Consider the following 12,199-nt stretch of genomic DNA (forward strand, 5'->3'; position numbering starts at 1 on the left):
ATATCTTCATTCATTCAAGTTAGGTCTTCCATAAATGTTGTGTCCTTTGTTAGGTGGAATCCAGCTATCTCGGTCATCATTAACCTATTGAACTCGATCTTCATTATACAACTCGATCAATTCCATCTAACTTGGTCGATACATCAATTTGGGCATCGGGGTACTTGGTCCATATTGCAATACTCAGTCAATACAGACAATATTATTGATGCTCGACATCCAAAATATAATCGATTCCTTTGCACTATACTTTCCATAAATTTGTTCTAATTTTTCTTATCCTATGCAGATATGAACTTTTGCACAATTTATGTTAGGAGCTTATGTAAGTTAAGTCATTAAATATATAGTTCCTAACATACCTTTCTTGATCAATTTGAGGTGGTGTGATCACCTTCTCCATTGGGTTGGGTGATCTTGACTTTATTTGTTCTACTACTTCTAGCTTCCACCTTTTTCTTCCAGGTTTGATTTATCTCCTTCTTTGTTTGTTTAGCATCTGCTTTTCCTTTACCCTTGATGTGTTCATTGTTTGGTATTAGTGCTTGGGTCCTATAGTTCTTGCTCACATGTCCAACCTTGTGACAATTAGAACAAACTTTCTTAGCTGCATTGACTTGCCTTCTACTTGTCCAATTGGGTTTTGGCTATGATATGCATTCATGTGCTCTATTTCCAAACTTTTGACAATTGTAACAATATCTCTCAAATTTAGGTGCAGTAGGTATATTGTTCAACTTTGATCTACACCCATGTACTTGATGTCCTTTCTTTTTGCAATAAAAATAGTTACTAGTGGACTTAGGTTTAGGGTTTTGCATATCATTCTTGCTTTTGTAAATCTTTGCATTATGTCCAAGTTTACCACAATAATAGCATGTAGATTTTCCTTTTGATTTTGCATTCCTTAGCTCTCCACTCTTGGATGATTCTCTTTTTTCAGTAGATGAATGTTGTTTTGTATGTCCTAGTCCAGAGATGTTGTCAAATGACCTAGGTGATCTCATCAGTTCTTCAAAATATCTTATTGATTCACTAGGCTTGTTCATCCTTTCCTCAAGTTCTTTCTCATATCTTAACTCATTCCTCAATAGGTCACTTTGTGATCTCATATTTTCTATTTCCACATCTTTTATGTTCAAATCCTTATTTGCAAGCATCAATTGATTCATCATGTCTAGCTGAGTTTTTGTAAGGTTTTGTACACTAGATGACCTTTCTTCACATCTGATAGCCATTTGTCTTTTGTCTTCTTCGATCACAACTTTTTCTTCTTTTTCTTTTTTCTTTTGTTCGATCACTTCACATAGCCTTATTGACTGGATTTCATGTTCTCTTTTTAGTTCTCAAACTTCTTCATTCAAAATATTGGTCTTCTCCAATAGATCTACAATGGTTGCATCACTTTCACTAGAATTTCCATCATCAAGCAGTCCTTGAGTATCAACTTCTTGATAAAGTGTGTCATTCTATTGGATAGCCATATTTTTCTTTTTCTTAGGAATTTCCTTAGTTCCTCTCTTGTTGCTTCAAGTTATTGCAATATGAGCTAGATGTCAATCACTTGATTGTCAATTATCTTTCCCAATTTGTAAGTCTCCATCTACAAGATCCAAACTCACAAGTTGTTAGACTTCTTTCAAGAGAGCCAATACTCTAATACCAATTGTTGGAAGTTTATTAGGAAACTAAGATGTTGAGAGGGCGGGTGAAACAAGATCTATAAAACTTCTATCCTGCAAAATAACTTAACTGCATTCACCATATTAACCATCTCGTATCTAACTTATGCATAATATATAATCATAAATTGTAATGCTGAAATTAAATCTATCTAATCATAACATCCGTGAAAATATAAACAAATAACACAGATTTTTGTAACCCGAAAACCCTCCAAGGTGAAGGTAAATCTGAGATGGGGATGACACCCACAAATCTTCACTATTATAGTAAAAAAGTTAGCCTGTTAGGGCTACAAATTTGATCACTTCTGATGATCTACCTTGTGAAAATAGTAATATTAATTATAAACATAATATTTTAATATATTAATTATAAACATTATATTTCAAAAAGAAACAATATATAAAAACAAGACATGCCCTCATGCTAGATCTTAATGGCCTCTACAACCCATCTACCTCCTTTTATTAGTGCAATCTTCTCTAGCAACATGGACCCTTCTCCATTTGTTGTTCCTACTATGAATTAGTCTTCGGTTAACAATGTGCAACCTTCTCAATGCTTTCTCTTGTGTTGCTCATCCTCCTAAGGGGGTTTCATAATTTCCCTCTTGCAGTGAGAATCCTAGTAATAGTATCACCTCGACAAGTAGCTGACAACATTTTAAAAAATCTTTAACCTCTCATTTGCCTCTCCACATTGTGGTGAGCTATCTACACACTTTTACCCACTCTTGAGGTGGATTACTAACTTTTTTGGTCAATGTATTGATTTGTAATAGTAACTTTTGCTAGTGGGTTGCCGATCTCTTTTGACACCCTTAGATTCTGATTAAGGGTCAACACCCTTGTTATGTTGTTGATTTTAATCAAAAATGAGATAATACTCTTATCAATGTTATTAGTTTTAGTTAAGTGTATAGATATGAAAGAAAAATATAATTGTAAATATTTTTTAATTATTAGTAAATAATAGTTAAGTTTAAATATATATTTTTTAAATTAAAAAATATGAAATTTAAAATTTAAATATAAAAGATTAAAAGAAAAAAGAAAAATTTTAATATTACCATTAAAAATTGTATTAGGAAAAAATAGAGACAGTACATACAATAAACTTTAAACTTTGTATTTTTTTGTTTTGCTCACAGCCTAGACCTTAGTATTTTATTGATTTTTTAAATTTTCATTTTAAAGCATTGTATGTTTTAAATATAATTTAAAATAAAATAAAGAGCATTTCTTTGAAAAAATATATTTGAGATTCTATAATAATTATTTAAAGGGGAAAATCATTAACCGGATAAACTACTGCCAAAAAATAAATTTTAACATAACTGCTACTGTCAAATGCCTGTGCAATGAGCACTGGTGAAATGGCTTCATAGACTGAAACTCTCAATAGAAAATAATTCATCAAAAATAATATAATTCGCCCCTTAAAACATGCCAATAATACTTTTGAACCTTTGATTCCGCATAAATACATGACACATTTTACAAACAATCACCAAACAGTTTCTTATTATAGTCCAATGATCCAATGAAGGCCTTTTAGGTGGTGAAACAGCTGGCTTGGCATGCATCTATACATTCTCGCGAGGAGCCCATTGTTTACTAAGGCGAGACTTAGTCCAAGGATCCAATGGAAGCCTTTTGGGAGGTATAACAGCTGGTTTGGCTTCTCTCAATTCATTCTCACGGTCCACATATCTGTCACATTATAAATGAAACAAGAGAATAAATTATTCCATGCTTGGTGTAGCTAGAAAGGAAGTGTTAAGATACGGTGACATTAATAATCTCTCTGTGACATTCAAAGATTTCCACAAGTCTATGGATAAAATATAAATTGTTCCATGCATGAAGCAGTTCCAGAAGACATGCAAGATCTAGTGTCATATTATAAAATCTGAGAAATGCAATTCAGCAGTACATACAGCTATTCAAACAACAGTTGCATGGAAAACCTTCCTCTCTTATTTTGCTTTCAGGTAAATAACTTATAGTCCAAGAGACTCCAAATCATTCTGGAGGAAATAGTGTCATATTTGGATGTAGAATAACACCTTTGAGATGGTTTATTGAATAAAATTTTTAATTACTGAATGCCTTCCATATGAAAAAGATCTTAAAAAAAAGTGTATGGATAGATAAAACCGTCCAGAACATTCTCACTAACAAATACTGATACTGTCCCTAGCCATAAATCTATAAAACTCACGTTGATATAATGTTGAAGGATAAACATTAACATTACAGGCAAAGTACGTCAATCCAAAGCTAGTCCTTATGATGACAGCATATTATTGTCAATTAGGAACCGAATTAGAAATCTATAAAACTCATGTTGATATAATGTTGAAGGATAAACATTAACATTACAGGTGAAGTACTTCGATCCAAAGCTAGTCCTTATGATGACAGCATATTATTGTCAATTAGGAACAGAATAAGAAATTTAAAAACTGAAGTGTACAAGAATCTTATGTTTTCCAAGAGCACCTTTGAAAATATTATGCATAAATCACAGATAACAAATAAAACAACAGTACAAGCAGAAAGAGATCAATTGCTTGATATAGAAGAGATTACGGAAACATAAAAGATGACAGGGAAATGCTTGAGGGCATAGTATGCATTAAGTCAAACTCCATGTGGAGACAATTTACAAGAGGGGCCTACACTAATTCTATTATTATAACTCTATTCTTCTATTCATAAATAAAGTTTTTGTACGGTAAGTGTGAGTATTTTTCTGCAAACAAGCAAGCTACACTAGGAAGAAATCAATGCACATCCAAACATCAATTCACTCTTTTTTGGCTATTACAGAAGCAAACTGGCAAGACAAAAAACCATGGTTGTATCCAAAACCTAATTTAAGCAGAAGTGAGTTATTTCTCAAGCCTTCAAGGTACCATTTTATATTATCATCTATCTCAGGTGCATATTAAATCCAATTTTGCTTCAATTTCTGCTATTTAACTTCGAAAAAATACCTTTTTACAATTAGATGAATACAGTAGAGCAAACTGATACAGATTTAGATCACCGATATTTCTTGCAGATTCTTTCTGGGCCAGATATGATACAAACCAAAATAGGTAACAAAGGACTGGCCAAAAACAGAATACAGTCACAATTGATATCAGATATTCATATCATTTATAGTTCAGTATAATTTCTAAATCTGTAAAAATGGATAAGATTCAATCTCCTCCAACTGCATCCTTCAAAAGCATTTAAATGCCCAGGGAAATTATCAAATGATTGACTGTATTTTTAAAAATTGGAAAAAAAAACATAAGATCAACTTCAAATTGTCTGACAAGGATATGAGGCCACCTGACATTTACTCTTTTCCTCAAAGATTCAAGACTTCAATAAGGGTCATCCTTAAAAATCACACTAAACAAGAAATTAAGCTTGGAAAAATAAGTCAACTTTGACTATTTAACACTTTTAGCCTAAGAATCAAGTCTTAAGAGTGTGATGTTTAAGTCGTCTCGTCACTGAATTGGATACATGAAAACCATCCTTTAAAACACGACCAAACAATTGTATAAATTAGTTTATTCTCCTCATTTCAGTTGTATTTTAAATAAGATATGAAGTGGCAATGGCATACATGACTGCCCCGTCACTTCATATAACAGATTTAATGTGTCTGGCATTGAACCCAAGAAAGCTTGTTTCAAATGGTTGAATGTATGGCAGAAAGTAGCTGTCAGGAAACTTTTCAAGAATCTTGATTATTGGTATGTTTGTCATCTTTCTGAAACCATGAGCATGTGTTTTCTAATTGTAATCTTTCTCAAATTGTTTGAAATAGACATGCTTCAAGGTTGGTCTTTTTAAGCTTAAAATATATCTCATCTGATGATCATTTTTTGTAGTCCATGAATTGTGGGTAAAGCCTACTTATTATAATAAAACTTAATAATAAACAAAAACCAAAGATGTCATGCAAGAGCTCTAAATGAAACAGTACATACCAAGCCATTTTGACCATGTCCAACCTAACCAATTTAACCAGAGCCAAACCATGCAATTAGCTCCATCCAGTGCTGTCTCCCAGCTCTCTCTTCTTGCCCTCATTGTGAAGAGTCAATTAGAATAATATCTTTCATAGTATCTTTATTATTTATTATCTAATGGTCAATAGTGTAACTTACATAAATATTAGATAGGTTTTAGTTTACAATTGCAGAAACGTCGTCTTTGTAATCCTTTAAATGATCATTTGATCGTTCCATTTAATTCATTCAATTCTTTTACCGAAACATGGTATCGAAGCGGGTATAAACTTTTTGGAAAATTTAAAAGAAATTCTTCCATGAATTAGTTTTTCAAATTGAGATTTTTCAAAAGTTTTCACTTCCAATATTATGTCTTTTCATGGAAGTGTTTTTATGCATTTTTGCAGACATTGTGGGATGCCATGATTTTTCTTGCACTCTCACCTGTTTGTGGGCCATATTTGAAGCACATCGACTCGTTTTTTGTCTGTGGCTTCATGTTTGGAGATTCACGAACCCAGAAAACTCGTGTTTTTCTAGCCTGTTCACACAACCAAATATCTGGTCAAAAATTCATCTCTTTTTTGGGTGTTTTTCTGCAAACAAGAGCCTGCTTCCTTCATTTTCTAGCTTCCATGACCATCTCCTTGGTCATTTGTTGCAGACAGGATTCTATCTGAGTTTTCGTAGGTAGAGACTCACATTTTTTTCTAGTTTTCTTACCACGAATTGCTGTGTTTTCTCTTAGAAACAACAAGCCCATTTTTCCTGTGTTTTTTCAAAGATTGTGGAGTTATGTTTTGCACATGGGTTTGTGACTGAATTTGGCGATTTTCTCTACTCTTGGTTCTACATTTTATGTCGCTTGCACTGACCCAAGGTTTTTGTTGATGCATGGTAGCTTGGGTCAGATACAAAGGTGATTGCTTGTACTGTTTGTATATGTGCATGTGTGTATGTGTGTCAGTTAATTATACGAACTGATATACATGCACACATACACTTCTTCTACACAAATAGATTTATCATGTCATACAACTTGGAATCAAAGCAACCATTCTTGTATCAAATCGAAACTTTATACATCACAGTAAATATACTGAAATCTGAACTTGCAGATTAATCTTCTCTTGGTACAGATTGAGGGATGATCCGATATTCATGCATCGAATCGATCTAGTTATGATCGAAGATGATAACATTTGAACATGATTGAGCTTGTTTAAGATTGAGCAAATGATCTATAATATTATATGTAAATCAGCGACTTGGCATGTGTAATTATTGGCTAAGTCCTAAGCATTCAATTAGGATAATAATTAGTATTTGTTTATTTTAATTTAAGAAAGTCATGTCCTGAGAAGACATGAGACATGTCCACTCATGACATGTCTTTTGATTACAAGTCTATTGGAAACAATATTAGTACCTAGTCGATTAGACCAAGAGAGAGAGATAGAAATCAATCAATACTCTCTCGTTGGAAGTTCGGCAGTTTCAGATCTGAAGATTGAATTGCATTCTCTCATTTCCATTTGTATTTCATATAATTCACTAAACCGATTCCTTCAAGAGTAAAATCTGATCATAACATGCAACAAAAGAAAATCAGAGCATACAAGTCTGCAAATTGTTAAAACTATACCTGTCTGGTGAGAAGTTTAATATACATTTACATGGTATTAGAGCCTTGTCAAGGAAGATCCAAAATTAAACTTGAGAAATCAGATTACTGGCCTTAACATTGCAGTCACTTCCATTCTTCAAGAATGTCAAATATGATCAGATTTGAGGATTGCCTTGAAGGTGCAAACAATTTCACATCATGGAAGTTGAGAATCATGATGATACTAAAAGACAACTAATTAGATTCATATGTAGAAGACAAAAAGACAGAACCTGAGCATGAACTGGAAAAATCTCAATGGACTGAGCATACCAAAAAAGCCATGAAATTAATAGTAGATGCAGTTAAGGAACATGTGTACCTATATTGGCAAAACAGGAGACTGCATAGCTTATGTTCAAATCCCTTGAGAACAAATTTGAAATAAATAACACTAGCAGAACCCTTGCACTAAAGAGGCAAATGAATCACATAAGCATGAAAAAAGGAGAATCCATCAATGCATTCTTCATGAGAATATCCGACCTGAGGGACCAACTATCAACTGTTGGGTACGAAATTGATAGTAAAGAGTTATCTCTAGTAGCTTTAGGTGGCCTACCGAATTCATGGGAGACATGACTACAAGGCATAAGTGCAAGATCAAAACTTCCAAAATTGGATCAGTTAAGATCTGATTGCCTACAAGAAGCTAGACAGATGTCAAAAAGAAATAAACGAAAACCTATAGATGGGGATATTTATGTCTTAAACACAAATTCTCATAAGAAAGGTAAGAAGAGAAATTTCAAAAGAAAAAGAATTTTTCATGGAAATGGATCGTTTAAGAAGAGAAAAGGCGTGTTGTAAGTTCAATGTTTTAGATGCAATCAATATGGACACTATGTTGTCAAGTGCCCCGACAGGACAAAGAAACAAGCATCTTTTGCTAAGGTTGGAAAAGTAAATACAAAAGATGACTATAAGAAATTTGTATTTTACTCAACACTATCAACTTGTAAAACTTGGGTAATGGATAGTGAATCATCAAGGCATTTCACTGGATTCCAAGAACACCTAGACACTATGGTGGAAGAAACCGACGAAAAAGTAACTATTGGGAATGATTTTGCACATCCTGTAAAAGGGGTGTGAACTTGTATCATCAAATTGGAATCAAGGTATCACTATTCAACTAAAAGATGTATTCTTTGTACCTAGAATTAAGAAAAATCTAGTATCAATATCTACCCTATAAGATAATGGATATAGGGTCACCTTCATGGATGGGAAAGTCTTGGCATGGCCAAAGAACTTTACATATAAGAAAGCTAAAACCATTGGTATAAGACAAGGATACTTATACAAACTTCACAATGATACAAAACAAGCCCTCATCCATGAAACTTCAGACTCTAATGAGATCTATCATCAAAGCTTAAAGCATATTCACTTTTGTGTTATCATGGAAAAATTGGTAACACAATTGTGTTATCATCAAAATCATAATGGGACATGCAAAGGGTGTGCCCTAGGGAAAAATACAAAGGTAACCTTTCAAACAAGTTTGAGCAAAACCAAAAATATATTAGAATTAGTCCACTCTAATTTATGTGTATCCACGTCTACCCTTTCCATGGGAGACTTTCCTATATTATGTAATTTTTATGGATGACTTCTCTAGAAAGACTTGGATCTACTTCCTTAAGTGTAAAGAGTTAGAAGAGATCCTTAAAAGATTTAGAGTTCAAAGCCCTAACAGAAAACTCTTTTGGAAAGAAAGTTAAAACAATGGGAAAGAACACGCCTCGGAACTCTTTACAGAATTTTTTGTTGATGTCAGGATTAAGAGGGAGTTTACGGTACCTTATAATCCTCATGAAAATGAGGTAGCTGAGAGATAAAACAAAACTATTGTGGAGGCTGCAAAATCAATGATGACCAAAACATAGATACCTCATTTTGAGTAGAAGCATCTAGAACAACTGTTTAAATCCAAAACAAAAGCCCCCACTCACACCTTGATAACAAAACACCTGAAGAGGTTTTTACCAGCATAAAACCTTACATAAGCCATCTAAGCATATTCAATTGTCCTGTATATATTCATGTGCCTAAAGAGAAGAGGTCAAAATTAGAACCTACTGAGACGAAAGGAATTTTTGTAGGATACAGTTAAACCTCAAAAGCCCACAAAATATACATACCTAGACAAAGACAAATAGAATTGAGCATAAATGTCATCTTTGAGGAAGACATTGCCTTCAAAAGGGAAAACAACTCAAATAAGTTAGAAATCCAGGATTCTCCAATAAACATGGAGGAAGACCCTAGTCCTAAGTTTTAGAGGGAGCACCCAGAACAAAACCTCAAATGAAAACAAAACTGATCCCAAGAATTAGAGGGAGCATCAAGAGGAAAATCAAAACAATAACAAGAAAAGACCACTTTGGGCTATAAAAATGATTGAGGAAACCGAAAACTTTGCAGTACCCAAAGGAGCTTGCAAAGAAAGTAAAAGGCCTAACAGATTCTCAAGCTATGTGGTTAATGAGCAAAATCATAAACTCAGAACCTACTAGTGTAATAGAAGCTCTCAGACATCAAGTATGGAAAGATGCCATGACAAAAGAGTATCAATCCATTTTGAAAAATGATGTATGGGATATAGTACCTATACCTAAAGAGAAATCTTTTGTCCCCTTCAAATGGCTCTTCAAAATTAAACATGTTGCAGATGACAGTATAGAGAAACACAAAGCACGCTTTGTTGCCAGGGGGTTCTCTCAAAAGGAAGGTATTGATTACGAAGAGACATTTGTACCTATTGCCAATTACACTTATGTTACAGAAATCATAGCCATTGCAGCAGCGAAAGGCCAGAAGATACACCAAATGGATGTGAAAATTGTACTCTTGAACGGGACTATTGAAGCAGAAGTCTATTTAGAACAACTTGAAGGTTTCATGATTCATAATACAGCCTCTCCTGTATGCAAATTGAAGAAAGCCCTATACGGACTTAAACGGACTCTCCAAGCCTAGTACGAAAGGATTGACAATTATCTTATGGGTCTAGGGTTTAGAAAGAATGATGTGGACCCAAACCTCTATTTTAGAATTATTAAAGGTGATATGTTAATACTAATCACATATGTTGATGACTTGCTAATTACAGGAGAGGATCATCTTATTGTTCAATGTAAGAAAGACTTGGCCTCAAAATTTGACATGAAGGACTTGGGTATTTTACACTACTTTGTAGGTTTGGAAGTCTAGATGAAACCTAATGGTATTCTTCTGAATCGAGGAAAATACATTATTGATATTCAGAAAAGATTTGAGATGTTAAATTGTAGACCAATATCCACACCCATGGAAACCAACTTACATAAGTTAAAAGAGGCAATAGTAGAATCCAGATTTGCAAATCCTACTCTTTATAGACAAATTATTGGACACTGCTATACTTGGTTAACACTCAACTTGGTATTTGTTGTGCAGCGAATGCTTTGAGCCAGTTTATGTGTGAACCACGTAAGCTACAACTCGTTGCTGCAAAACATATATTTGAGTACCTTCAAGGTATTATTGGATATGATCTCAAATATAGGAAAGTTGATATACTCTAATTTAGATTGGGTTGGAAGTGTAACTAATCGAAAAAGCACATCAAGATGTTGCTTCATTTTGAATCAGCCATGATTTCTTGGATAAGCAAGAAATAGTCTTCAGTAGCACAAAGTTCTACAAAAGCCAAATACATTATAACCTCTATGGGAGCCAGAGAAGCAGTATGGCTTCGAATGTTGATTGCGAGACTATTTGGTGACCCCTTGAAACCTACTAGTAGCCATTATGACAATCAAAGTTGTATTAAGCTCTTAGTAAATCTAGTGTTCCATGATCGATCTAAGCATATAGAGATTCCTTACCACTATGTGAGAGATATGGTAGAAAGGAATGTGATCTACTTGAAGTATATTAGTACAAGTGATCAAACAACATACATTCTCACCAAGCCTCTCTATAGGGTTCAACACTTCAAAAATAAATTTGGTATGGTTGAAATGTAAGTTATTGAGACTAAGTCTCAAAATTGTTGTTGTACTAATATATATATATAAGATATTTTATTTGTAAACTCTTTCATCATATGTGTGACTCTATGACTTTATGGGGCCCCCTGTGTACAGTACAGAAAGGTGATGATCTTTCTGATAATATACACTTGTATCTAACATTGTAAGGTGAAGACTTTACAATGTTCACTATTATGATGAATATCATGTGACTTGATATTCGTATACATGCCATGATAGTATCTCTTGGACATTTTGATAGATATCATGAGACGTGATATCTGTTGTATATCATTATGTTCTTAATGAGATAATCATGGTGGATATTATGTGACGTAATATTTGTGGGCATGCCATGATATGTTATGGTAGACATCATGAGACATGATATCTATACACATACCATAACTAGGATATAAGTATGTCATATGATTTGATGTTCTCTATACTCCTTGATATTGCGAATTAAGTGATATCTAAATCGATTTATACTTAGTTATCTTCCCTAGCCAAGAGCAAGTGTTGATACATGGTAGCTTTGGTCAGATAAAAGGGTGATTGCTTGTATTGTTTGTATATGTGCATGTGTGTATGTATATGTGTTCATTATATGAACTGATATACACGCACACATACACATTTACTCTACACAAATAGATTTATCATGTCATACACCTTGGACTCAAAGCAACCATTCTTGCATCAAATTGAAACTCTATATATCACAGTAAGTATGCTGAAATCTGAAACTGCAGATTGATCTTCTCTTGGTACAGATAGAGGAATGATCTGATATTCATGCAT

The 12,199-nt window shown here is 33.6% G+C and overlaps 1 protein-coding gene across 1 annotated transcript in view; it reads right to left on the minus strand.

Annotated features, from left to right (window-relative positions):
• Nucleotides 1-3,026: 3,026 nt before the first annotated feature.
• Nucleotides 3,027-12,199, minus strand: part of LOC149571451 (uncharacterized) — a 92,596-nt gene continuing 83,423 nt past the window's right edge. Inside the window, exon 6 of the mRNA XM_089812963.1 lies at nt 3,027-3,398. Coding sequence (XP_089669089.1) covers nt 3,272-3,398 — 127 coding nt within the window. The 3' untranslated portion in view covers nt 3,027-3,271. The remainder of the gene's footprint in view (nt 3,399-12,199) is intronic.

The sequence above is a fragment of the Cupressus sempervirens genome, chromosome 2 (assembly GCF_028749045.1).
Source record: "Cupressus sempervirens isolate cs-2001-9-10 chromosome 2, ASM2874904v1, whole genome shotgun sequence".
In the NCBI taxonomy this organism is placed as follows: domain Eukaryota; kingdom Viridiplantae; phylum Streptophyta; class Pinopsida; order Cupressales; family Cupressaceae; genus Cupressus; species Cupressus sempervirens.